Raw genomic sequence first — 27,140 nt, forward strand, 5'->3', positions numbered from 1 at the left:
CGGGGAGAGACAGCCAGACAGACTCCCGCATGCGCCTGACCGGGAACCACCCGGCACGCCCACCAGGGGCAACGCTCTGCCCACCAGGGGGCGATGCTCTGCCCCTCCGGGGCGTCGCTCTGCCACGACCAGAGCCACTCCAGAGCCTGGGGCAGAGGCCAACGAGCCATCCCCAGCGCCCAGGCCATCCTTGCTCCAATGGATCCTCAGCTGCGGGAGGGGAAGAGAGAGACAGAGAGGAAGGGGGGGGGGATGGAGAAGCAAATGGGCGCCTCTCCCGTGTGCCCTGGCCGGGAACCGAACCCAGGTCCCCTGCACGCCAGGCCGACGCCCTACCGCTGAGCCAACCGGCCAGGGCCTAATTTTTTTTTTGAGAGAGGCAGGAACATCAAGCTGCTCCTATAGGTGCCCGGACCACCAGGGAATTGAACTTGCAACTTCTGCATTCCAGGACGACGCTCCAACCAACTGAACTATCCAGCCAGGGCAGAATGCTGTTTTCCTTTTTTTAAATGAAAAATGATCCCTAGCTTCTTTTTGTATTATTGGAAAAGAATGCACACCCAAACACAAAAGCATAAATTCTTTTTTACAAAACATTTTCTATTTGCATCCGTCCCAATTCTTCATCTTCTAGTACATGGCTTCACTATGAAGCTTATAACCCAACATTCCTAAAGTAAAAGCTGAATTATACTCTTTCCACACTAATCGTGTCCAGCTTCTTTGCTTTTATTCATGCTGTTCATTTTGCCTTCACAAATATAAATTGGAAATGAGAAGCAGGACAACACTGGTCACCAAGGAAAGGCTTTTACTTATAAGAACAAGTTGTACACATCTTTGTTACTTTAATTTCCTTGGATCCTTGTTTTATAACCCTAACTCTGACTGCTAATTATTTCTCCTTTACAGGGAAAAAAGCAAACAAACCAAACACCAAAACAATACCAAATACCAAACCAAAAAAGAACCCCAAAACATACCAAATTTTTCATAGCTTTCTAGTGACACAATTTAAAACAAATAAAGGTAATTCATGAGCATTTTACAGAGGCAAGCTGCAAAATACGCACAATTAAAATAAAAAGGTCTCTAAGGAGTATAAATAAATCACTTAACCAGGCCATGTGTTTAGGCTGCTAAGGAAACAGAAGAAATGCCAATATTTTCTCCTTGAGAAAATTTAACTATATGTGACAAAACTTCAAGCAAAATAGAAGCTAATGAAATGTGTTTCCTTATTTAAGGATAAGTAATAATTCATAAACCATGAACACATCAACCACAAGGACACTGATATTCAAATTTGGGAGTTATTTGAGACAGATTAAGTTTTGGACTTAACAGGTGTTTTGAATTTGCAAAAGTTTCTGCCAGTCTAACATGTTCATGGTCTGTGCCCACATTTACCACCACCACTGTCCCTGCCTAGAGGTGCCGTGTCTCTCACCCTTCCCAACACAGTAGTTCTCTAATAATAATCCACAGCATAATCATTTGGAGGGCTTGTTAACAAGATTTCTGAATTCCACACCAGTGTTATTTTTTTTAAGAGAGAGAGAGAAAGGAAGGAGGGAGAGAGAGAAAGGGAGAGAGAGAGGGAGAGGATGGGAGGGAGAGAGAGAGAGAGACATGGAATTGTTATCCTACTTATTTATTTATGCATTTATGGGTTGATTCTTGTATGCGCCCTGACCAGGGACCGAACCTGCAACCTTGGTGTATCGAGATGGCGCTCTAACCAACCGAGTACCTGGCCAAGGCTTACCTCAGTGTTTCTGATTCAGTAAGTCCAGAATGGGCCTAAGAATTTGGCATTTTTAACAAGAATTTAGAACATGCTGTGTTCCTAGAATTCACCAAGCTTATTCTCTTTATTTATCAACATTTATAATATTGTTAATATTCTTTCATGTATTTAATTTCTACAGGCACTGGCCGGTTTGCTCAGTGGTAGAGCATCAGCCTAATGTGTAGAAGTCCCGGGTTCGATTTCCGGTCAGGGCACACAGGAGAACCTCCATCCCTTCCCCTCTCCTCTCTCCCCCCTTTCTCCTCCCCCCATTCCTTCCCTCCCTCTCTCCCTCCCTCCTTTTCTTTCTCTTTTCTTCCAGTGAGAGGAAAGACTATACATTCAGGGATCATTTCTATAGTTTGTTAAGTGAGAGGATCGGAGATAGAGAGACAGGTTCCCACACTGCCCTGACCAGGATCCACCTGGCAACCCCTGTCTGGGGCTGATGCTCGAACTAACCAAGCTGTCCTCAGCGCCTGAGGCTGACACTCAACCCAATGGAGCCACTGGTTGTGGGAGGGGACGAGAGAGAGAAGGGGTAGAGGGAGGGGAAAGAAACAGATGGTCGCTTCTCTGTGCCCTGACCAGAGATCGAACTAACGACATCTCCACGCTGAGTCAACGCTCTATCTACTGAACCAGCCGTCCAGGGCTAATCTTTTTCATTTTTGTAGCAGTATCTTTTGAAGATCAAGTTTTCAATTTTGATAAAGTAAATTTATTGATTTTTTAATAGTCTCTGTGTTAAGAAATATTTGCCAGGCACAAGTTCATTCTTCATGCATGCAGCTCCCTCAACCTGGAGTTTTACATTTCTGCTCTTTGCCTCACTGGCTTCTGTTCACATGTCTCGTATCTCAGTTAATGTGACTGTGCCAGCAGCCTGTCCCTAGCTGCCCTACCTAAAGCAAGCTCTCCCCCCCCATTTTTCTCACTCTCAGGACCTTATTTTCCCTCTTAGCATTGATCACAATTTGTATGTACACATTTATATGCCTATTTATTAATTCATTGTCTCCATTCTCAAGATCCTAATCTTCATTAAGGCAAATATATATCCATATACATATATTTTTGTTGTTGTTTTATTTTGTTTTTTGGGTTTCTTTTGTGTGACAAAGAGAGAGTCAATGAGAGGGACAGACAGACAGGAAGGGAGATAAGAAACATCAATTCTTCATTGCAGTGCCTTAGTTGTTCATTGATTGCTTTCTCATATGTGCCTTGACCGGGGGGCTCCAGCAGAGTGAGTGACCCCTTGCTTAAGCCAGTGACCTTGGGTTCAAGCCAGCAACCTGGGCTCAAGCCAGTGACCGCGGGCTCAAGCCAGTGACCATGGGGTCTTGTCTATGATCCCACACTAGAGCCAGCAACCTCGCACTCGAGTTGGTGAGCCTATGCTCAAGCCAGTGACCTTGAGTTCTCGAACTTGGGTCCTCTGTGCCCCAGTCTGATGCTCTATCCACTGAGCCACTGCCTGGTCAGGCTTTTTCTATATTATTTTTTTCACCATGGTATGCTTGCATCTATTACATGACAATCTCTTGATATATTTTTATTAAAAATAAACAGTCAAAAACAGACAAATTGTTGAGAGAATTAGGCATTTTTGTACTAATCACTAAAAACTTTAGACTGACAGTTATTCTCAAATTGCTTCATAAACAGTCTCCTACAGAAATCTGACACTGCGTTCCTAACTAAAAGGAACTGGCTCATTTCCTTCAGGTTCTCTACCTAAATTCTTCAGATCTATTATTTTATTTATGTTCTGTTGGAGCATGGGCTAATTTCTAAAGCCCCTCTAACCCTTTGAGCAGGAACATAACATTCCAGCTTTTGGTACCAACCAGGGACTTTTCATAAAACTGAACAAGTGGAAAGAAGGGGGGAATAATCTATCTAAAAAAAAGTGTTCCACTGATGGGGATACACTTGGGGCAGCCTTCTGGACGGCATTTTGAAAAGACTGAATAAAAGCATGAAAAAATAGTCATATAGGAAAAGACATGAAAACTAAATCACCAGGGTCTCTACATGGAATTGTATAGTGGCCTGGCCAAGGGGCCAAAGAGGGTTGAAATCCAACCTGGGCTCCATTACTGAATTGGTGCGCCTTGGCTCTCAGGCTGAAGACCTCTTCAAAGAAAGAGGTCCCGCCCTGGCCGGTTGGCTCAGCGGTAGAGCGTCAGCCTGGCGTGCGGGGAACCCGGGTTTAATTCCCGGCCAGGGCACATAGGGGAAGCGTCCATTTGCTTCTCCACCCCCCCCTCCTTCCTCTCTGCCTCTCTCTTCCCCTCCCGCAGCCAAGGCTCCATTGGAGCAGAGATGGCCCAGGCGCTGGGGATGGCTCCTTGGCCTCTGCCCCAGGCGCTAGAGTGGCTCTGGTCACGGCAGAGCGACGCCCCGGAGGGGCAGAGCATCGCCCCCTGGTGGGCAGAGCGTAGCCCCTGGTGGGCGTGCCGGGTGGATCCCAGTCGGGCGCATGCGGGAGTCTGTCTGACTGTCTCTCCCCATTTTCGGCTTCAGAAAAATACAAAAAAAAAAAAAAAAAAAAAAAAAAAAAAAGAAAGAGGTCCCTTCTTCTATTTTAGCTAAAGAGGCACTGGCAGGAATTGGCATTATAAATGTTGAGATGATGGGTGATCTGTGTGTGTGTGTGTGTGTGTGTGTGTGTGTGTGTGTGTGTGTGTTGTGTCTTTCTCTCTTCCCTCCTTCATTTTTGGGATATTCCCTCTAAAGAAAAAGTTCATTTACAAATATTTCCCATGCATTCCACTTGTGTAAAAAGGGGATAAGTAAGATGGAGACATCTGGGGTGTTGTAAAGATAAATGAGAAGGCTGAATCTATTTTTCCTTCTTTTACTCCACCTTCAACCAATGAAGCATTGTGTCAGACAACACAGAGAATACAAAGTCACATGAGGCCCTATTCAACAGAGTTCAGGGCTATTCTGCAAAGCAGACGGTGAGACATTCCTCCATGAGACCGCCACACAGTAAGATCTTTTCTTGGTAGCTGCATCTTTAGAGCCAACTTCTAAAATCACCCCAGGGGAAACCTGTCTTCCCTCATTGCTCTAGCCCAGGGGTCAGGAACCTATGGCTCACGAGCCAGATGTGGCTCTTTTGATGGCTGCATTTGGCTCGCAGACAAATCTTTAATAAAAAAAAAATAATAACGTTAAAAATATAAAACATTCTCATGTATTACAATCCATTCATTTCCTACCGCTCATGTTCATAGTTGTGGATGGCTGGAGCCAATCACACCTGTCCTCCGGGACAACAGCAAATTTTTATTGGATAACGCGTAACATACACGGGTCGTTGTATGGCTCTCACGGAATTACATTTTAAAATATGTGGCGTTCATGGCTCTCTCAGCCCAAAAGGTTCCCGACCCCTGCTCTATCACGTAACTTTGTAAGGTCTCCTTGAACTAGGCATTGGGATGTGAGTACATGAAACTGATAAAGGAAGAGGAAATATGGTGGGAAGAGGAAGCATGGTGGGAGGAGGAAAGATATTTGTCCAGAGCTTGAACAAAGAGAAAGAAGTGGGAAAGATTAACGTGTCTGGGGAAGAACAGTCTTTATTAAGTTAAAGCGTAAAGACAAGGTGGTTGTAGAAGACAGATTGTGAACATTTTCTTGGAGCGAGATGGTGGTGGATTTGAATGAGCTGGCTCGTGCAACGCAGATAATGAAGGTTTCTGCAAAGGGCATATTCTCTTAGCAACTCTTGCAGTTAGATTTATTTGCTATTCACTAGAAAACACTTATTTTATATCAAGTATATACTATGCCTATATGTACTATGTATTTATCTACTATGCACTGGGAAAATGGAACTCTCAACAGACTCAGAGTCATTAGCAGACATATACAATTTAGTGGGTTATTAAGAAACAAGGTAACAACAACAAAACAACAATGTAATCATGCTGAGAAGTTGTGTCACTGGGTTTTGGAATGTGGAAAGAAGGTTGAGACAGGTCACAAGAGAGTTCCTGCATAGATAAGGTGACTGAAGTCATCCACTGAGGGCAACAGGAAAAGCACATTCACCCGGATGGGGCATGTTAGACTGGAAAATCGCAAGTAAATCAGTGTAAGCTTGTTGTCATTTTGGAAAGAAGAAGAAAGTGACAATGAGTGTTTGTAGACTTGGGCAAGAAGTAAGATTGCCCAAAAACTAGATGGTGGCAAATTGGGAGAAAATTATCCCTAAAATAATTTTGAAAAGTCTTATGTATGTGAAAGTGAGCTTTTTGCCCTCTGCTTCTGTGAATGCTTATTTATTCACCATTCAAAAAAAAAAATCTTACTGAGTGACTATTATATGCTAGGGAATGTTCCAGGCACTAGGGACATAGCAGTGCACAGAACAGACCAAATTTCTATGATCATGCAGCTTAACTCTAATGGGTAAAATTTCATTTAAATGATGATTGTTATTACACAGGCTTACAAATTCCATAACTACAAAATGCAACATCTTGACCAAGAAAATGCAGGACAAAATGATGGTATTGTATACAGTAGTTACCAAGAGATTCTTTTTTCTCTATTTAAATAAATCAAGCTATTTCTGCATGTATAAATCATGATTAATAGAGTAATCTAGGGTTGTGAGTTACCTGTGCAATATGCTACACTGAGTTTGCTTTATACTGGGCACATTTATTTAATTTTACTTCTAAGGGGAAGGCACTCACTATTAAAACAAAATAGATTTATTTTTTGCTGATTTGATTTTCCATTCAATATATTCTTATCAACTTAGACATACGAAAGCAGAACTGAATCAGAGATGGCTGTAACTTTTCTAAGAGCTGATTTAAAAATAATTAAGTGGAAGAGGACCAAAGAGGATCGCAGTATTCCTTTTAATATCCACTTTTACTGTCAGATTATGTAGCTCCTGAATTTAATAAAAGTTTTTACTTAATCTTTCCAAAATGCCTTTCTCTCTTACAAACAGAACTACAGAAGAACATGTTCAACTCCTCAAAGTGAAATGAAATGAGCATAAATGGAATTTTCTTTATTAAATTCTATGCAATAGCATGTTTAAAAATTAGATTGGTAATTTTTTTTATAATGGTTCATCTTCCTTTCATCACATTCCTAGTTTGAAAACAAAGTCTAAAATAAAGCATTGCTCCCAACCAATGATGTCGTCCAGATATATTAGTGGTTATTATTTTTCCCTTGATGTACGCATATTTTCACTTTTTTTTCACCATATATTGAGGACTTTTACTTTAAAATATTCCTTTAGTTTTTGTGAGCACATCCTAAGACCTACATTCATTTCCTGTTATGTTCTGTTATAACAACTGCTATGATGATATCTACTTAATCACATGTGAATGATGAATAAATTACTACATATACAAACATGTCCATGTGTCAAACTCTTTAATCAATGTATTCAAATGTTATTTAAAAAAAATTCAAAGTCATTGGTCAAGTCCAGCCTTTAAAAAAGTGATTAGTATTCAACAAAGAAATCATACTTTAATAGTAATAGATATTTTTCTTGTTCAAAAAGGGAATATGACAGTATTCTTAAAAATCTGTTGGAGTGATTCTGTATTAATTATCTAATGAAGAATACTATTCCAGTTGAAAAAAGGGTTTAAAGTCTTTAAAAATAATCTTTTCAGTAAGAATTCAAGATATTTGGGGGGGACAAAGTGGGTCAGACTTCACTAAGACCCATCTTGCATATGCCATTCAACCACAAACCCCAGGGTATTCTAACACAGACACAACCTTGAAAATGTCTTCCTTCAACCTTTAGAACAAAATGTCAGCACTCTGTTCCAAAGGTACTGTTTTATTCACTGCTTTAAGCCAAAGGGCCAATAGAACTTACGTTCACTTACTTAACTTATATTTCTTTTAATCTTGTGCTTTATTGGAGGCACAACCGTCATTATATTGGATAATGCTTGTGGCGATTCTAGTATGGGGGTGGTGTATGTTGAAAACAACCAACCGTTCTCTGTCCCTCCTAGAGATATGTGGAGACCAGCAACCAAATGACAAGTAGTGGGTGAAGTAAGTGAAGTGTTGCATGTGGCTTACTTGTCCTGGGGACAGGCAAGAGCCTTAAACCACAGGGCAATTAAATGGGTATTATGTAATGAGACCTAATAGAATTTAGATTCACAGCAATTGCACAGATTTTAAATTGGGTTAAAATGTTTTAAAGTGGGAAGTAAATAAAGTGAGACTTGGTGGTGATTTGTCACTGGTTCTAAAAAATAAACCAATACATTGCTTACTTTTCTTAGTCACTTTAGTTTCTATTTAATTATGGTACTTTGACATGTATTGCTGGTAAATTGACTTTATTCTCTTTGCTAACTTGTCTAATGCCATGTTAAGATCAATGATGGCATTTACATATTCAATGGGGAAAAGTTTTAAAGGAGCTCACTGAGTTTACAATAATGAAAAATCCCGTGTAATAAGACTTCTAAAAACAAGTGTGTTGTGAAGTCAGAGTGGCAGGCTTAACCATCTGAAGAAAAAAAGTTCATCATAAAAATCAATTCTTTAAAGAAACAGAAATTTATCTCAGTGGTAGATTCTCCAGCCTCACTCTGGTTAAGAGAGTTTGACGTTTCAGGGCTGAACACACTGCAGAAACTTAATACATATTGAAGTTTACAAACACAAACGTAACAATGATATGTGGACCAATTTTCAGTAACATTGAAAATCAATGTACTCGTACTCTGCTTAATTCAGTAAACTCAATTATTTAGTGTGTACTTGATTTGAGTGGGTTGATACATAGCTATTTCCATTTTCCATTGAACATTAATCCAATTACTTTAAGGTAAAATTTCCTGTATTTCTATCCCCTGCACTCACCCCTAGGATTCCAAAAAAAGGGAGAAAGTTTGTTTTGAATGTTTCTTATTTAACATTAATGTATATTTTAAGATATTTGTTTCTATTATATTTATCTTATAATTCTTATTACATTTACCAATCACCCTATAGCATAACTATGAACTTTTCGACAGGCATATAACATAGCGATTTTGTACTGTATTTGTGGAAAAATACCTCCCTTTCCCAATTACTGAGCTTAAGACTATTTTCTACTTTCTGCTACTTGCTCTCCCAATTTTATCCCATATCCATCCCATTTCCACACACACACATATACCCTCCACTTCGAACATGGATCCTCAGAGGGTTGACAAGATAAGTCGGAGAATGTAGGAACTCTTGGAAAAGCTATCTGCTATACATAACAAGCAAGCAGTTTTGTTTTTGTATTTTTCTGAAGTGAGAAGTGGGGAGGGCAGTGGGGAGGCAGATGGACAGACTCCCGCATATGCCCAATTGGGATCCACCTGGCAAGCCCACTAGGAGGCGATGCTTTGCCCATCTGGGGCGTTGCTCTGTTGCAACCGGAGCCATTCTAGCACCCGAGGCAGAGGCTATGAAGCTATACTAGCGCCCGGGCCAACTTTGCTCCAGTGGAGCCTTGGCTGCAGGAGGTGAAGAAAGAGATAGAGAAAAAGAGTGAAAGGAAAGGGGGAAGGGTGGAGAAGCAGATGGGCACTTCTCCTGTGTAACCTGGTGGGGAATCAAACCCGGGACATCCACACACTGGGCCGATGCTCTACCACTGAGTCAACCAGCCAGGGCGAGCGGTTTTAATTTAAGAAAGTTGATTAGTCTCAACTATTTTGAAAGTCCTAGTTTCAGAAACTCTTCAAAGCACTTCCTTATAATCAGTGGGTTTGGCAGGAAATGATGAAGAGAATTTGTAAATTTAATTGCTGTCATTAGTAAATGGAACAACATTCAAATGATGTAAAAACTATGTGATTCAACATCTTAATTTTAAAGTACTAATAGTAGGAAGGCAAGTCTAGCTCTCAGTCCTCTGAAGCAACCCTCAAATGGTACAATTAAAACGCCAATACTATACCTATAAAGCCCAAATCACTCAGAAAGCCACTTTTTAAATGAATAATCATCACTATCTTAGACTTCTTCTCTTCTATTTTTTTAATTTTATTTATTTATTTATTTTTTGTATTTTTCTGAAGCTGGAAACGGGGAGAGACAGTCAGACAGACTCCCGCATGCGCTCGACCGGGATCCACCTGGCACGCCCACCAGGGGCGACGCTCTGCCCACCAGGGGGCGATGCTCTGCCCATCCTGGGCGTTGCCATGTTGCGACCAGAGCCACTCTAGCGCCTGGGGCAGAGGCCAAGGAGCCATCCCCAGCACCCAGGCCATCTTTGCTCCAATGGAGCCTTGGCTGTGGGAGGGGAAGAGAGAGACAGAGAGGAAGGAGGGGGGAGGGGTGGAGGAGCAGATGGGCGCTTCTCCTATGTGCCCTGGCTGGGAATCGAACCCGGGTCCCCCGCACGCCAGGCCGACGCTCTACCGCTGAGCCAACCGGCCAGGGCTCTTCTCTTCTATTACCAATTCCAGTAAGTATGTAGGAAGTAGGGTCAGGGACGGGTAGATTTTCCATAAAGAAACAAAATTTTCATCATTTCTAAATAATTATTGCATATGTAAGAGCCAAACAGCATTGCAAAAGCCCCATTGAGGTATGAAGGCTGAGTGGATTACTAGTTTTGCTCACCAGCTGTGGTGGGCACTTTTCCTGATCTGACATGTCCCCTCCAGCTGCTGTAACTGTTGGCTATTTATGTCTCACAGTTGCCTCTCTTCTTCAGAAAGATGATTTCTGCTGGTGGGAGTCCCCTAGCCCAGGAGGTGCACAAACCCTTTGCCTAGGAGGTAATTCCTGTCCCCATCGGTGGGCCACAGCCAGTGGGGGGCTGGGCCACAGTCCAAGAGTCAGTTGTGGGTATCTCTTCCTAATTCTGCATTGAATGAGATCATGTCGGTAGCTTGAATCAGCCATGACAGGAGTACTTACACCACGACAATGGGAAAAGGCTACAGATCAGTGTTCAGCCCTTCTCAGAGCTAATTGATAGGCATAAACTGGTGACCACGGGCAGTGCTTGGCTGGTGTATAAAAAGACAACTCTGCTGTGTGGTTTATACTCCAGAGCTCTCTCCTTATGGATCAGGGCATGAAACTTGATTTTGCCCGAGGCATTCTCTAGCTTGGCTCTTTCTTCTCCATAATTATGCTTCCCTAACTCCCATATAGGCTTCTCTTGAAAGCAGATCATCTATAAATCATGTGCACCCAGATCCCTGTTCATAGGTTCCGCTTCCAGGGAACTTGACCTATGACACCAGTTGAGCCGTTAGTTAAGGGACTGCTGCACTCAGGCCTCAAAGAATACGTGCTCAAAATTAGGAAAAGCTCCGACTCACGGACATTTTGGGTCCCAAGGAGCTGTTGCAACAGCACAAATTTGAAATGGCAAGGATCTACCCCTTGTGTGTATCCATTAAAGACAGAAGGTGATGGAAAGAGATGAAGCCTGCGTAAACTGGGCAGTGTTTCATCCCATGCTTCTCAAATTACGTCTTCATACCCATAGGTGAATATACTGGGATATTCATTTCACTTCAGATTTTAGAGGAAAACGTCTTCATATGAAAACACAACAGATACACAATGGAGAAGGTAATAAAATTGACGTGAGCTTTAAAAAAGATAACAAGAACTAGCAAACCAATTTCTGGCTCATGGAAAAAGGGGGTAAGCAGATGCAGGGGGAAAAGACACCAGGCTTCATCTCCTTGGCAATTAAGAGTACCGAAGTAGAAAATTTTGAGGAGCACTGCTTTTGGCAAATGCAGTTGAAAAGAAAAATCTATAGGAAATGTTAAATGTAACTAAAATGTTATTATGCAAAAGTTCACTCTTCTTCAGGCCCATTAATATGCGAGGGTTACGATAGTATCATAGACACATCTGTTCCTACACCCAGAACACTGGTTTACCAATTATTCAGTGCCGCTGCTTAACTTAGTTAATGTAATCTTGTGTAAGGCGTTATATTGGTGCGAATGTTAACTGTGTAATTTTGAAGATTGTAATTGCCAAACATGACAGGAACACAGCAGGAGCCCACTCCTTGGGTTATTTGTTCTTAAATCATTCCTTCTTGTCCTTATCGTAGGAAAGTAGCATAACTGTGAACTTTAAACTTGTTACAAGTCTGGTAGATGTCAAAGGAAAATAAATATATATACATTGGCTGTGTACTTCTATTTTCTAGGGATTTTCAGTTACATAAATAACTCATACATTTAGAACTGTTTCTAGTGAATGCGGCATAGGCACACACACACACACACAAGCTACTAGAAATTCTTGGTCCTTCAGCTTGGTACTAAATAATAATAATATTCCCAAGAAAATCGAGATGCCATTAATACAACTCCGAGTACAATTTTATTCATGAAATAAATTAAACATTCACACTCTATAATGAGATCATACTCCTTTGCATATAGGTTTTAACCTTATCATAAATGAATGAATGCTTGAGTTTTCAGATCTGTTACTGCTGGTAATACATTACTTACGTTTCTGCTTTGAATAGCCTTTTACTACCTAAGACTCTTAGGGAATAGTATTATAATTACCACCAGCCACAAACAGAACTTCTGGAATAAATCCTCAGTAAACAAGATTGGTATATTAAAGGATCAATTTTTGATATGGTTGCTATCAAACAGTAGGAAGAATAATATTCTTTGGAGAAATTTTTATTATCTAATTAAACACTTCTTTAGTAGAATAATGTTAGATGAACTCATTAGCTGAACATTTTGATTATCCATGTCCTTCTAAATAGCCCATGACCAGAGGAAGGGTTGTACAACTCTGATTTAATACAATAAACAATGGTAGCCAATTCTAGCTTCTTCTTTTATCCCAGTCCATCAAAGGAATAAAAAAAAAAGGCCAAATTAAAATACATTCAATAATAAAAAAAAATGTTTCTTTTCCAACTGTTCTAAAGCCTTCTCCTATCTTTAAGCAAAGTTCGTTTAGTAATTACCTTATTTAGGAAAGTAAAAGCAGAGGGAGGTTTCCTTTATTAAAGAAATGGCTCGACGCTTTGACTGTGGAAGGTATCTCAAAACAGACAGAAAGAAAGGGTGCTGAATGTCATTGATCCTCTCACCCACTGTTTGAAACTGTCTGCTTGGTTCCAATGTATACTACACTTACATAAGTTGTTTATGAAGAGCCAAATGAATAGTCTTCGCAATTGTTTTTGTTGGCATTTGGAAAGCTGACAAATGAATGAGGAGAAAATGGCAATTCTACATGAATTAGCTTTTAAGTCTCCCTAAGAGGCTGGTGCAGAACTTAATAAGAGACTTATTAGGAGAAGTAGGACAACTTAATTCAGATTGATTATAGACTTCGGTGAAGACAGCTGGGGTTCAAATGAAACTGGAAAAGAACTTATATGCACTTCAAAGTATGCTAAGCAGATGTCTGAAACAATTACTCCGCACTGTCTTTCCAGAAGTTTCAAAGGCAGGATGGGTACAGCATGGTAAACGAAGCTTCTGTTTGCTTAAGTCGAGGTAGGGGCTTTTAAAAGGCAAGTAGCACTATCTAAAATCAGAAGCCATGGGTAAAGAACATGAGTCCATGTTTCTGTCCTCAGCAATTTGCTTTTAGTTCTATAAACAAGGAGGGAAATGAGAGAGAATACATGGGAACTAAGTAATAAGCTCTTTGGGCAACACTAATTTACAATTAATTTTACACTGAACAAATAATTTGGTCAGGAATTTTAAGAAGACTAACTCCCATTTTAGTTTCTAAGCTCTATTAAAGCCATCAATGACCATTTTATTAAAAAAAACCCTGTTCTTTTAAAGTACATAAGTGAGACTTTACTATAACATAATTTCCCATTCCCAGCTATCAAAGGCCAAATCCTAAGCTTTTAAACATCACAATTGCATGCTTTTAAAACTAGATAAAACCCTGGTTATTCCATAGGACAGGCATTAGTTTCATATTTAATCCAGAGTTACAAAAGAGTGCATCTTTTTGTGTTTGTATTTTCTTCTTCATCAAAGGCTTATATAATACCCAGAGCATTTGTATAAAAACAACAGAAGCCTCCACAGAGCAATTCATTTCTGGTTAATGAAAATTAGCAAAATATTAGTAAATATTCCTCTTCCTACTAAGGCCAATACAACTCATTTATTATGGAGATGTCATTCCTTTATTCAGAGTTGAGAGAGCTTACATATTTTGAATCATTCTTAGAATTGTACTGTTTGTGACAGTTCTGTCTAACTATGCATCCTCTATCTCTATAAGAAAGAATTATAAACTTTCTTATAAAATTTACATATAGGAAAGGACTTAAGGTAGACTCATAAATGATACATATGCCAAAATTAATAAAATAATAATAAACCAAGCCATAGGGACTCTGGATAGTAGGCCTGAGAAGATGCATTTCCAAGGTTTCTTCTTAAATTTTTAGATGTAAATGTTGAACATAAATAAGTCAGGGCACTATGGTGACTTTGTCATAGTCCCTAGTCTACTATACACATCATTACATTAGCCTCAATTATAATTCTGAAAAGGTCTAATTAAAACATTTCATTGTAAGAACTTTAGGGAAAATCTCACAGAATCCCTGTCCTTGACTTTTCACAGTAAAAAATGTATGATAAAAGTCTGACAGAAGCCTGACCTGGGGTGGCACAGTGGATGGAGTGTCAATCTGGAACGTTGAAGTTGCCAGTTCAAAGTCCCAGGCTTGCCCAGTCAAGGCACATATGAAAAGCAACTATGAGTTGATGCTTCCTGTTCCCCCTTCTTTCTCTCTCTCCTCTCTCTAAAATCAATAAATAAAATCTTTTAAAAAAGTCTGATAGAAAACATAAAATTTATAACTACATAAGTATAACTAATTTGCATATTCCAAGATAGCAGCCTGGGAGACTTGAACTATGGTGTGTGGAAAAACGGTGTTTCAAATCAAAAGCCCAACTAAAGGCAACAAAATACTCTTGGCTCAAGTATGATGTACCACTTTCTTTGTAAAGAAATCATGGTAGATTAGAACAAAAAGAAAACTTGGAAAACAACTCATACAAACTGCTTCACACAGGAATTATTCTTAAGAACAAAACTATATGGATGGCAAGATGGCGATGGAGGAGGCGGACGTACCAACTTCCACCTCCCAGAACCAAAGTGGATTACAACTTAATTTTAAGAACCATCATCTGGAAACCCTACTTTGGACTAAACTAAGAGGACTCTTTAACCAAGGAACACTGAAGAAGCCACACTGAGACTGGTAGGAAAAGCGGAAACTTGGAGAAGGCTGCCCAGCTCCCGGGAGCAAATGGCAGCCCGGAGGGACTCACATGGCGGGAAGTGAGTTTAGCGGAGAGAGGAGGGTCTGGGGCCCCAGGAACAAAGCCCCAGCACCTAGAAGAAGTGTATGGACAGTATATAGCTGCGAAACAAGTCAGGATACTGTTTGTGAGAAAGAGACAATTTCTCAGTCCCAGGATTCTTCTTAAAGGAACCGCACTGAAAATCTCTCTCACAACCACTCACCTGGGGCTCCGGGGATGGGGAGAGAGGAGATGACCAGAGTAGCAGGAAGAGAGTGTAATCTAGGAGGCACAGGCAGAAACACTTTGAGGGACAGCTACCCTAACCCCTGGGATGAGTCACTCCCCAAATTGGAAGTGAATATTTCCCCTGGAACCAACAATATGAGCAAAGGGAAGCAGGACACCAGCCAAACAGGCTCTTCCATGGCACTCAGAACAGAGTCGCTTAGAAGGAGGGAGCCTTAAGGAATACAGTATTGAATGCTAGGGTCTGAGCTGCAGTGCCGCCACCCACACAGCTGAGTGCTCACTGGAAGGCAGGTGGCGGCGGGACATGGAAGCGTGGTCCCTATTGGCGGGGGCAGCATCTGGGCGGCCATGACTGAGGCCCAGTGTGAGCTCAGTCTTGCCTGGTGGGGGCGGAAGGGGCACATGAAAGTGGTCTGGCTGGCTCTGGGCCCACCTGCAATCCCATCCACAGGAAAAAGGCAAAAGCCTGGGAACTGCAGAGACCCACGGCTGAGCATGAGCACACAGCCCCACCCGGTCTGTGGAGCTGGGGCTTGCAGCCTAATGTGCAAGCGTAGTATGCCCAAGGGGACAGGGTGAAAGCCCGGGAATAGGCAGAGACCCGTGGCTGAACAAAGGTGCTCACCCCTGCCCGCAGTGCTGAGGCTGTGGTCCCAGGTGCAGCACGCAGCCCTACCTGTGGGGGTGGGGTGAAGGCCGAGGTTTGTAGATTTGGGCACATGAACACAGCCCCTCCCGTGGAGGAGAGGAGGAAATTGCAGTGACAGCTGCAGCCCACCGGCACTGGCAATACCCATACTCGAATGCCTGAGGCAGCAGGAGAAGGGCTGGCAGGCCTGCAGACAGACCACACCTAGGGAACACAGAAGCCACACCCATTGGACTCCAGTGGCCACACCCTTCTTATACACAGACAAAATGGGAAGGCAGAGAAATGCAACCCAATTGAATCAAGAGAAATCCCCAGAAAAGGACTTGAATGAGTCAGATATAACCAAATTACCAGATGCAGAGTTGAAAATAATGATTGTTAGGATGCTAAAAAATATTAGAACAACAATAGATGGTCATATGAACAACTAAATAGATAGCAAGTATAAAAAAGGACATTGAAATAATAAAAAGAATCAATCAGAAATGACAAATACAATATCAGAAATGAAGACCACAATGGAAGGAATTAAAAACAGGATGGATGAAGCTGAGGATCGAATCAGCGAGTTAGAGGACAAGATAAACAAAGGCATGGAAGCAGAGCAGAAAAAAGAAAAGAGACTCAAAAAGTCTGAGGAAACTCTTAAGAACTCTGTGACAACATGAAGAGAAATAACATCTGTGTCATAGGGGTTCTTGAAGAAGAAGAGAAAGAAGAAGGGATAGAGACTTTATTCAATGAAATCATAGCTAAAAACTTCCGTAAACTGATGCAGGAAAAAGTCACACAAGTTCAAGAAGCATAGAGAATTCCATTAAAAAGAAACCCAAAAAAATCTACACCAAGACACATCATAATGAAAATACCAAAGATAAGAGATAAAGAGAAAATATTAAAAGCTGCTAGAGAAAAAAAGGCTATCACCTACAAAGGAGCCCCCATGAGGATGACTTCTGACTTCTCAACAGAAATACTTGAGGCCAGAAGGGAATGGCAAGAAATGTTCAAAGTAATGCAGAACAAGAGCCTACAACCAAGACTACTTTATCCAGCAAGGCTATCATTTAAAATTGAAGTTAGAAATAAAAAGCTTCCCAGACAAAAAAAAAACCTCAAGGAATTCATTACAACTAAACCAATGATGCAAGAAATGTTAAAGGGCCTGTTATAAACAGATCAAAGGGGGAAAAGAATATAACTAAAGAGGAATACAGCTTTAAAGAATAAAATGGCAAAAAAACAACTACATATCAATAATAACCTTAAATGTAAAAGGATTAAATGATCCAATCAAAAGACATAGGGTAGCTGCGTGGATAAGAAAATAGGACCCATACATATGCTGTCTACAAGAGACACACCTTAAAACTAAAGATGCACATAGAATAAAGGTAAATGGATGGAAAAAAATATTTCATGCAAATGGAAATGAAAAAAAAGCTGGGTAGCAATACTTATATCAGACAAAATGGACTTTAAAACAAAGGCCATAGTAAGAGATAAAGAAAGTCACTACATAATGATAAAGGGAGTAACCCAACAGGAAGATATAACCAGTATAAATATCTACACACTTAATATACGAGCACCTAAATATATAAAGCAGACTTTGATAGATGTAAAGGGCAAGATCAACAGCAATACTATAATAGTAGGGGATTTCAATACCCCACTAACATCACTAGACATATCCTCAAGAAAGAAAATTAACAAAGAAACAGCAGACTTAAAGGACACATTAGATCAATTGGATTTAATAGATATCTTCAGAACCTTTCACCCTAAAGCAGCAGAATATACATTCTTTTCAAGTGCTTATGGTACATTCTCTAGGATAAACCACATGTTAGGGCACAAAAGCAGTCTCAACAAATTTAAGAAGATTGAAGTAATACAAAGCATTTTCTTTCATCATAACGGCATGAAACTAGAAATCAACCACAACAGAAAAACTGAAAAATACTCAAACACTTGGACTAAATAGCATGCTATTAAATAACAAGTGGGTTAACAATGAGATCAAAGAAGAAATAAAAAAATTCCTAGAAACGAATGATAATGAGCATACATCAACTCAAAATTTATGGGACACAGCAAAAACAGTCCTGAGAGGGAAGTATGTAACATTACAGGCATACCTTAAGAATCTAGAGAAAGCTCAAATAAACAACTTAGCCCTGCATCTAAAAGAACTAGAAAAAGAACAGCAAGTAAAGCCCAGAGGTAGTAGAAGGAAGGAAATGATAAAGATCAGAGCAGAAATAAATGACATAGAGGCTAAAGAAACAATACAGAGGATCAATGAAACAAGAAGCTGGTTCTTTGTAAAGGTAAACAAGATTGATGAACCTTTAACCAGACTCACCAAGAGAAAAAGAGAGAAGACTCAAATAAATAAAATTAGAAATGAGAGTGGAGAAATAACAAATGACACAACAGAAATACAAAGGATTGTAAGAAAATACTATGAAGAACTGTTTGCCAAAAAATTAGACAACCTAGATAAAATGGACAAATTCCTTGAAACAATATCTTAAAAATCAATCTGGAAGAATCAGAAAACCAAAACAGACTGATTACAACAATGAAATCGAAACAGTTATCAAAAAGCTCCCAACAAACAAAAGCCCGGGGCCTGATAGCTTTACAAGTGAATTCTACCAAATATTCAAAGAAGAACTAACTCCTATCCTTCTCAAGCTATTTCAAAAATTCAAGAGGAAGGAAGACTTCTAAGTTTCTTTTATGAGGCGAGCATAATTCTGATTCCAAAACCAGGCAAAGACAACACAAAAAGAGAAAATTATTGGCCAATATCCCTGATGCACCTAGATGCTAAAATCCTCAACAAAATATTAGCCAACCGGATCCAGCAATATATGAAAAAAATCATACACTATGATCACGTGGCATTTATTCTGGGGAGGCAAGGCTGGTACAATATTCGTAAATCAATCAATGTGATTCATCACATAAACAAAAGGAAGTAGAAAAAGCACATGATAATTTCAATAGATGCAGAAAAACATTTGATAAAATCCAGCACCCATTCATGATCAAAACTCTCAGCAAAGTGGGAATACAGGGAACATACCTCAACATGATAAAGGCCATCTATGACAAACCCACAGTCAACATCATACTCAATGGGCAAAAATTAAAATCAATCCCCTTAAGATCAGGAACAAGGCAGGGGTGCCCCCTTTCACCACTCTTATTCAACATAGTCCTGGAAGTCCTAGCCATAGCAGTCAGACAAGAAGAAGAAATAAAAGGCATCCAAATTGGAAAAGAAGTAAAACTATCATTATTTGCAGATGATATGATATTGTATATAGAAAATCCTAAAGTCTCAGTCAAAAAACTACTGGACCTGATAAATGAATTTGGCAAGCTGGCAGGATATAAAATTAATACTCAGAAATCAGAGACATTTTTATACATCAACAATGAACTGTCAGAGAAATTAAGGAAACAATCCCCTTCACTATTGCAACCAAAAAATAAAGTACCTAGGAGTACATTTAACCAAGGAGATTAAAGACTTGTACTCGGAAAATTATGAAACATTGATAAAGAAATCAAGGAAGATACAAACAAGTGGAAGCATATACCGTGCTCATGGTTAGGAAGAATAAACATCATTACAATGTCTATATTACCCAAAGCAATTTACAAATTCAATGCAATACCAATTAAAATACCAATGACATACTTCAAAGATATAGAACACATATTTCAAAAGTTTATATGGAACCAAAAAAGAACATGAATAGCTTCAGCAATCTTGAAAAGGAAGAATAAAGTGGGAGGTATTACACTTCATGATATCAAGTTATACTACAAGGCCATTGTACTCAAAACAGCTAGGTACTGGCATAAGACCAGGCATATAGATCAATGGAACAGAACAGAGAACCCAGAAATCAACCTACAGCTTTATGGACAACTGATATTTGACAAAGGAGATAAGAGCATACAATGGAGTAAAGACAGCCTCTTCAACAAATGGTGTTGGGAAAATTGGACAGCTACCTGTAAAAAAAATGAAACTAGACTACCAACTTAACACCATTCATAAAAATAAACTCAAAATGGATAAAAGACTTAACTGTAAGCCATGAAACCATAAGCATCTTAGAAGAAAACATAGGCAGTAAGCTCTCTGACATCTCTCAAAGCAATATATTTGCTGATTTATCTCCACGGTCAAGTGAAATAAAAGACAGGATAAACAAATGGGACTATATCAAACTAAAAAGCTTTTGCACAGGTAAAGACAATAAGAACAAAATAAAAAGACAAACTACACAATGGGAGAACATATTCGACAATACATCTGATAAGGGGTTAATAACCAAAATTTATAAAGACCTTGTAAAACTCAACACCAGGAAGATAAACAATCCAATCAAAATATGGGCAAAAGAAATGAATAGACAATTCTCCAAAGAGGAAATACAGATGGCTAATAGGCATATAAAAAAATGCTCACATCACTAATCATTAGAGAAATGCAAATTACAACCACAATGAGATACCACCTCATACCAGTCAGAATGGCGCTCATCAACAAAACAACACAGAGTAAGTGCTGGCGAGGATGTGGAGAAAAGGGAACCCTCCTGCACTGCTGGTGGGAATACAGACTGGTGCAGCCACTGTAGAAAACAACATGGAGATTCCTCAAAAAATTAAAAATTGAACTGTCTTTTGATCCAGCTATCCCACTTTTAGGAATATACCCCAAGAACAACATAGCACTGTTTCAAAAGGAGAAATGCACCCCCATGTTTATGGCAGCATTGTTCACAATAGCGAAGATCTGGAAAAAACCCAAGTGTCCGTCAGTGGACGAGTGGATTAAAAAGCAGTAGTACATATATACAATGGAATACTATGGGGCCATGAACAAGAAGGAAATCTTACCTTTTGCGACAACATGGATGGACATGGAAACTATTATGTTAAGTGAAATAAGCCAGGCAGAGAAAGAAAAATATCATATGACCTCATTCATTTGAGGAATCCAATGAACAATGTGAACTGAGGAATGGAATTGAGAGAGAGGAGAGATCAAAGGGACCAGAGGAAAAGAGGACAGAGGGAAAGGAGATGATAGGATGGGATAAACCTCAAGCAAAGGGGGGGAGGGTGCTATGGGGAGTGGGGCAAGGGACATGTTGAGGGGAATATGGGGGAGGGGGGATGCATTTGGGAAAGACTAGAATCTATGTAAACAGAATAAATTAAAATCAATAATAAAAAAGAACAAAACTGTGATATGTAAACTTTACGTTCAAAAGTGAATCTTCTTTATTAAAACCAGTCTATATATTCACTTATAAATCTCTGTAGAGCACCTAGTGATTAAAGGAGTTATTCAGATTCCCCATTACTATAAGAATAGCAAGACTATTTGTGTAGTCACATAAGCATTGGTATTATTTCCAGTACAGTGAGAGATAATGAGCCTGTCTTTAAAATCTTTGATAAGTAGCATAAATCAAGAATTTTAAAAATAAAGACACATTTAAAATTTAAATTTGATTCTAGTGGTTATTGCTATAAAATCTATATTTGGAAGGCTGAGATTCGCTTAGTCAACATTAACACTATATTCCTTAAAGGAGTATAGTATATATGTATACTGTTTTGAAGATGATTAGCTAGCAATAATGCCATTTCCAAAGTGTCCCAGGACTTAAGTGTTGTTTTGTCATTCTCTGAACCCCAAAGCCACATTTGCTAACGGGAATGATATTAACGCCAGATACTACACAAACACACATTCCATAGTTATTTCTTGAACAGATGAGCTCAGAATAGAGGTGGACATTATGAGAGAGTCACTCAGGGTGATGAAAATGAACTAAGATGGGTCTATAAAATGTTCTTCTGGCTGCATGCCTAGCTCTTAGCTTGGAGTTCCCTACAGTGTGGAACTTCTGAGACCTTCAATTGCTGAGTAGAAAAACAGGAACAGTGCTTTTAAATATGCTTCTTCTTCTTTTCAAAGTAAGTTTGAATCAAATTCAGCTCTTATAAGCTACCACTACCACAGCTTCAGTGTTTCAAACCTGGTGGTGTTGAAATGCAACTGAGAAAAAGGATTTATTTTACTTTCATGGCAAAATTAAGGGGAGTTATTGAAGGGAAATGACTACATGTGATTTCACGTAATCTGTAACTTTAAAATAGGCATGATATAGTCATATAATACTGGGTTAGAAACCAAAATAATTGCATCAATTAGGACCAGTACATAAATATATTTTTTTCTTCTTTTCCCAAGTGAGAGGAGGGGAGATACAGAGACAGACTCCTGCATGCGCCCCAACTGGGATCCACCCAGTAACCCTCGTCTGGGGCCAACGCTCTGCCCATCTGGGGCCATGCTTGCAACTGAGCTATTTTTAGCACCTGAGGTGAAGGCTCCACAGAGCCATACTCAGTGCCAGGGGCTGATGCACTTGAACCAATTGAGCCATGGCTGTGGGAGGGGAAGAGAGAGAGAAAGAGAGAGAGGAGAGAGGGTGGGATGAAGAAGAAGATGGTCGCTTTTCCTGTGTGCCCTAATCATAAATTGAACCTGGGACATCCACATGCTGGGCCAACGCTCTACCATTATGCAACTGGCCAGGGTCCATAAATATTCTTAAATTTTAAAAAAATATATTGGAGTAACATTGGTTAATAAAAGAATACAGGTTTAGGTATATAATTCTATAATACATTGTCTATATTGCATCGTGTGTTCACCAACCCAAGTCAAGTCTTCTTCCATCACTGTCTCTCTACCCTCTTCCAAGTACATAAATATTCTGATGGTTATTATAATTTAAGCATATCTATATTTGAGAAAGACAGAAGTGTTGAGATGATATATAATATAATATGATATAAGTGATATAATATATATAATATATTATAACATATATTATATTATATATATGTTCCTTTTTATATTACATACAATATATAATATACATTTTATATCTATATATGTTCTTTTTAAAGGAATATTTAATGTATATACATTTTGTTATTATTTAGGTCAGAATGAGAGTCTTCCCAATGCGGGTATAGGAAATGAATCTGGTCTTAGGATCAAGAACAGGTAAGAGAGAGGAACCGAAAGAAAACTGCAAATAGGGTTGGCTCTGGGCTAGCTGATATTTAAGCTGTTCTTTTTTAGTTGGGTTTTGTTATTAAATCATGCTGCATAAATTTTCCACCTATATTTAATATCCTACAAATGCTCCTGTAGGACAGGTTTGGCTACAAATAAATCCTGTTATGTCTGCTCTAAAGGTTATATATTCAGCCACTTAATTGATTTATTAACCAACATAGTTCCTCTGAGACATTCTCCTAAACTTATTTATCATTCTGGGGGAAAACTTTTAAAATCTTAGTTCCCATATATTTGGATAAAAATACTATTTTTAATTCTGAACAAATAGGAAGTAATACATTTCAAAAATTATTTTAATTTTCATGTAGACAGCTTATAAATGTTAGACATGGGGTAACAGAGTGTTGAGGTATGAGAGATTTTAGAAGTTTTAAAGCTAAGTTTTAAATTAAAAAAATTTCCACTATTGTTTTAATGCAAAGCTAATCAAATAAACATTAGACTATAGGCTTCATGAGGGCAAAGACCAAAGTCTGCTTCATTCATAACTAATTATAGCACATTGTATTGTGGCTCATGAACAACTGAGGAGTAAAAGAATAAAGACGCTGAAATAGAGTCTTTTTATGCTGCTTGGAATGCAAAGATGTACAGTGTCATCCTTGTTCCTACGAACCTCACTTTCTCTGGGAGAAACAGAAGTACGTAAGCGACTTGGTATAATATATGTGAAACTGGAGTGTGACAGTTTAAACACGTGTGCTGACCTATGAATGCACTGAATTGAGAGCCATTTCTTCTGTGTGGTGGGATGTGGGAGGAGGAGACACTTGGGGAAAATGACAAAGGCAGGTGCCATTTCAGTTGGGCCTTGGGGACTGAATGGAAGTTCAGATTAGATGGGGGGAGCCAGGCAGAGAGAAGAGCATATGCAAAGGTAGAGAGTTACAAAAAAAAAAAAAAAAGATGGTCTATTTAGATAAAGAGGTGGTATGGTCAGAATGGACTCAATGGCCCAGAGGAGGGGAGCACCAGTCAGGAAGGGAAGCCCAGGCTGGGAAGAGATGGGCCATCCTTCGTTCACTGGACCTCATTCTCAGACAGGCAGTCCCCTGCAAGGAGTGTGGGTTACAGTTATAAGAACATCACTAATGCAGAAATATCAATAAAGAAATGGTTCATTCATTCATCAAATATTATAAATGTACTGTTTCTGGTTTGCCAGGTACTCTGACCAGGAATGAGAGTTTAATATGTCAAATATGACAATCTGAGTAACAGACACTAGAGCTCAGAGTAGGACATGGTGGAAAAAGAGAAGAGAAAATATAAGAGCAATATTCTGAGATAAAATGAGCAATCAAGTGCAGTCCGTGAAAATGTGAACAGATTTAAGGATGGACTTCAAGTTTCTAGCCTGAGCAACTTGTTGGATTATTATCCATTAACTGAAATAATGAAACGGAGAAGAAAGGGCAGGTAAAAGCAGCAGGGAGATGGACAAACAAACAGGAGAATGAATGAACTTGGTCTCAGAATGGTTGTATTTTTATTCTAATGGCCTATGGGTTAGAAGACCAGAAAAGAGATCCAGACTAGAAATTCCGATTTGTCACCATTTTAAACTGGGAGCATTTATACAGTAAAAAGAACCAGGCTGAAGTGAGAAATTTGGGCACACCAACCTTTGAAGGTGAGGTAGTATTTCACAACTAAGGAAAACAAAAGAGGTGTGTGTGTGGGGGGGGGAGAACATGGATGGGACAGTGCCAGGAAAGGCAAGGGAGAAAGAACCTTCCAGAATGAGGGCACGGCAGACATGACATGCCAAGCACAGGTGGAAATTCACTTATTTTGGATTTATATCTGGGAGGATGCCTGTTGGTTTTGACACTAGATGAGTAAACAAAATATGTTTTAAGTTGTTAGTTTTCACAGTGATGTTCTGTAATACATATATTCTTTCTCTATAAAGATATTTATTAACTTTGTGCCACAAGGAGATACAGCTTTGGTCTCATGGACAGCATTCCAGATAATAGCATGGTAGTTATCATAGGGGAAGGGGGTGCGAGAGGGAGAAGGGGGTCAAATATATGGTGACGGAAAGGGACCAAACTTTGGGCGGTGGGCACATGACAAAAGAATATACAGACGTCATATTATAAATCTGTACACCTAAAATTTAATGTTACTAATCAATGTTACCCCAATAAATGTAGTTTAAAACAGTGTTCCAAATATAATAATGACATTTCCTGCAGCGGAATAATACAATTCAAAATTCTATTAAACACATTGCCTTCTAAGGGAAGGCCAATGTTAACAGCCATAACAGTACCATAAACTCACCCAAGTCACATAATTTTATTAGTGAAAGGACTAAAATCTAGACTCCAGGCTCATGACTAAGTTTTGTCTATTTTCCTACTCTTGTACTAAATACCATAATGAAGGCACATGTGAACACACACACACAGACCCCCTCACACACATGTCCATTAGACCACTTTGTTACTGAGAAGCCACTGAGCCACTTCACCCGCAGGTGTTGTAAAGTACCAAAAACTACAGAATGAATATTAATATTTTAAGAGGCTTGGAGAAGATTTTATTAATTTGGGTTAAGGTGTGCAGAGAAATTGTGAGAATAGTCTCTGTACTGTGTGATTGGCATAGTCAGGATGGCCGTTGGCATTGTATTGTAAATGCAAAGGGGAGGAAAACATGGATCCCCAGACATTCCACCACACCTGTGGGGAAAGGGGTGAATGGCTAGCCAGGTGCAGGAAGAGAAAAGCCAAAATAAACCTTTTCTTATAACTATGAGCCATTTGCGGGCATCTGTCCCCATGGAAACTACCTCTCCTAGGTAAATGCGTGTAGTTAACACGTGTGACTCTGGACAGAGAGATAGCAGATGAACACTAGATAATATGGGAATGCCTTTTAATATGTAAAAAGATATCTTTCTGCCATTGTGTTGACTTGTAAATTTTGTTTTCTCCAAAATAATGTATGGCTTGCAAATTGAACGTGGTCCTATCATGTTAAAGGACATATGACTATAACCAATAGTGGTAAGGGGCTCCTAATTGCAATTTTTGCTTCTGTACTTCCCACTTACAAAACTAGGTAGAACAAAGGGCCGGCGCGCTCTCCTTCAGATTTCTGTTGGAGTTGCCGCCGCTTGGCCAAGCTAGACAATAAAGCTTTGGTGTGTAATTGATGGACTTTGTTCGTGTCTTCAATGTTTCGGGTCCCTCCGGATTAGGATTAACAGTTACAAACACTTAAATTGATTGCCTAATAGCAAGACTAAAATAATGTTTTGCCTTGTAACTTTCTACTATTTCATTTTATCTTATTGAAGACAGACGATTCAGACTTCTCTTGAAGCAAATACCACTTGCGAGAAGACTAAACCCGTGAAAGACGGACTGATTCCCAAGGCCTCCAACCCTTCCCTTGAGCTCTGTGAGAAGACAGTCCTGCACTAGGGCTCAGATGAGAACCTCTCTGGAGTCCCCCAGGGGGCCCCAATGCAAAGTAGTAGATGGTACCTTGACTTTTTCGAGGTGATCTTGGAGAGAGTCAATGAGGAGATCACCCACGGGCTGCCAGGATCCTCTGATCACCTCGGCTTGACGCAGCTTGAGGTCCAGCTCATCGGTGGCTTCCTGCAGGGCCTGGAGCCTCTCGAGGGCCTCATCGAGCTTCCTCTGCCAGTCCGCGGAGTGCAGGTTCAGTTTCTCCCACTCAGTGTTGACCTCCTCGGCCTGCTTCCGCAGGAGCCGTGTGACATTCTGGGCTTTTTCTTCAGGAGGCAGCTCTAAATTGGTAATGTGACAGGTTTTAGGCCACATTCGTTTTTGTTAGAAAAAAACAACGCATCATTGAAAAGGTCATAGTGGAAAAAAAAGAGTCGAGTTTAACTGGAGGCCAACCTACAGATGAATGACTCTTTAGCAC

General features: G+C 39.7%; 1 protein-coding gene across 8 annotated transcripts in view; it reads right to left on the bottom strand.

The window, feature by feature from the left end:
* The window catches only part of DMD (dystrophin), a 1,890,745-nt gene that overhangs the window by 396,506 nt on the left and 1,467,099 nt on the right, over positions 1-27,140 (bottom strand). For all 8 annotated transcript variants that reach the window (XM_066356826.1, XM_066356825.1, XM_066356822.1 and 5 more), the window contains one exon: positions 26,732-27,000. In XM_066356826.1, the coding sequence (XP_066212923.1) occupies positions 26,732-27,000 (269 nt within the window). The remainder of the gene's footprint in view (positions 1-26,731; positions 27,001-27,140) is intronic.

This window comes from Saccopteryx leptura, chromosome X (assembly GCF_036850995.1).
Source record: "Saccopteryx leptura isolate mSacLep1 chromosome X, mSacLep1_pri_phased_curated, whole genome shotgun sequence".
Classification (NCBI taxonomy): Eukaryota; Metazoa; Chordata; class Mammalia; order Chiroptera; family Emballonuridae; genus Saccopteryx; species Saccopteryx leptura.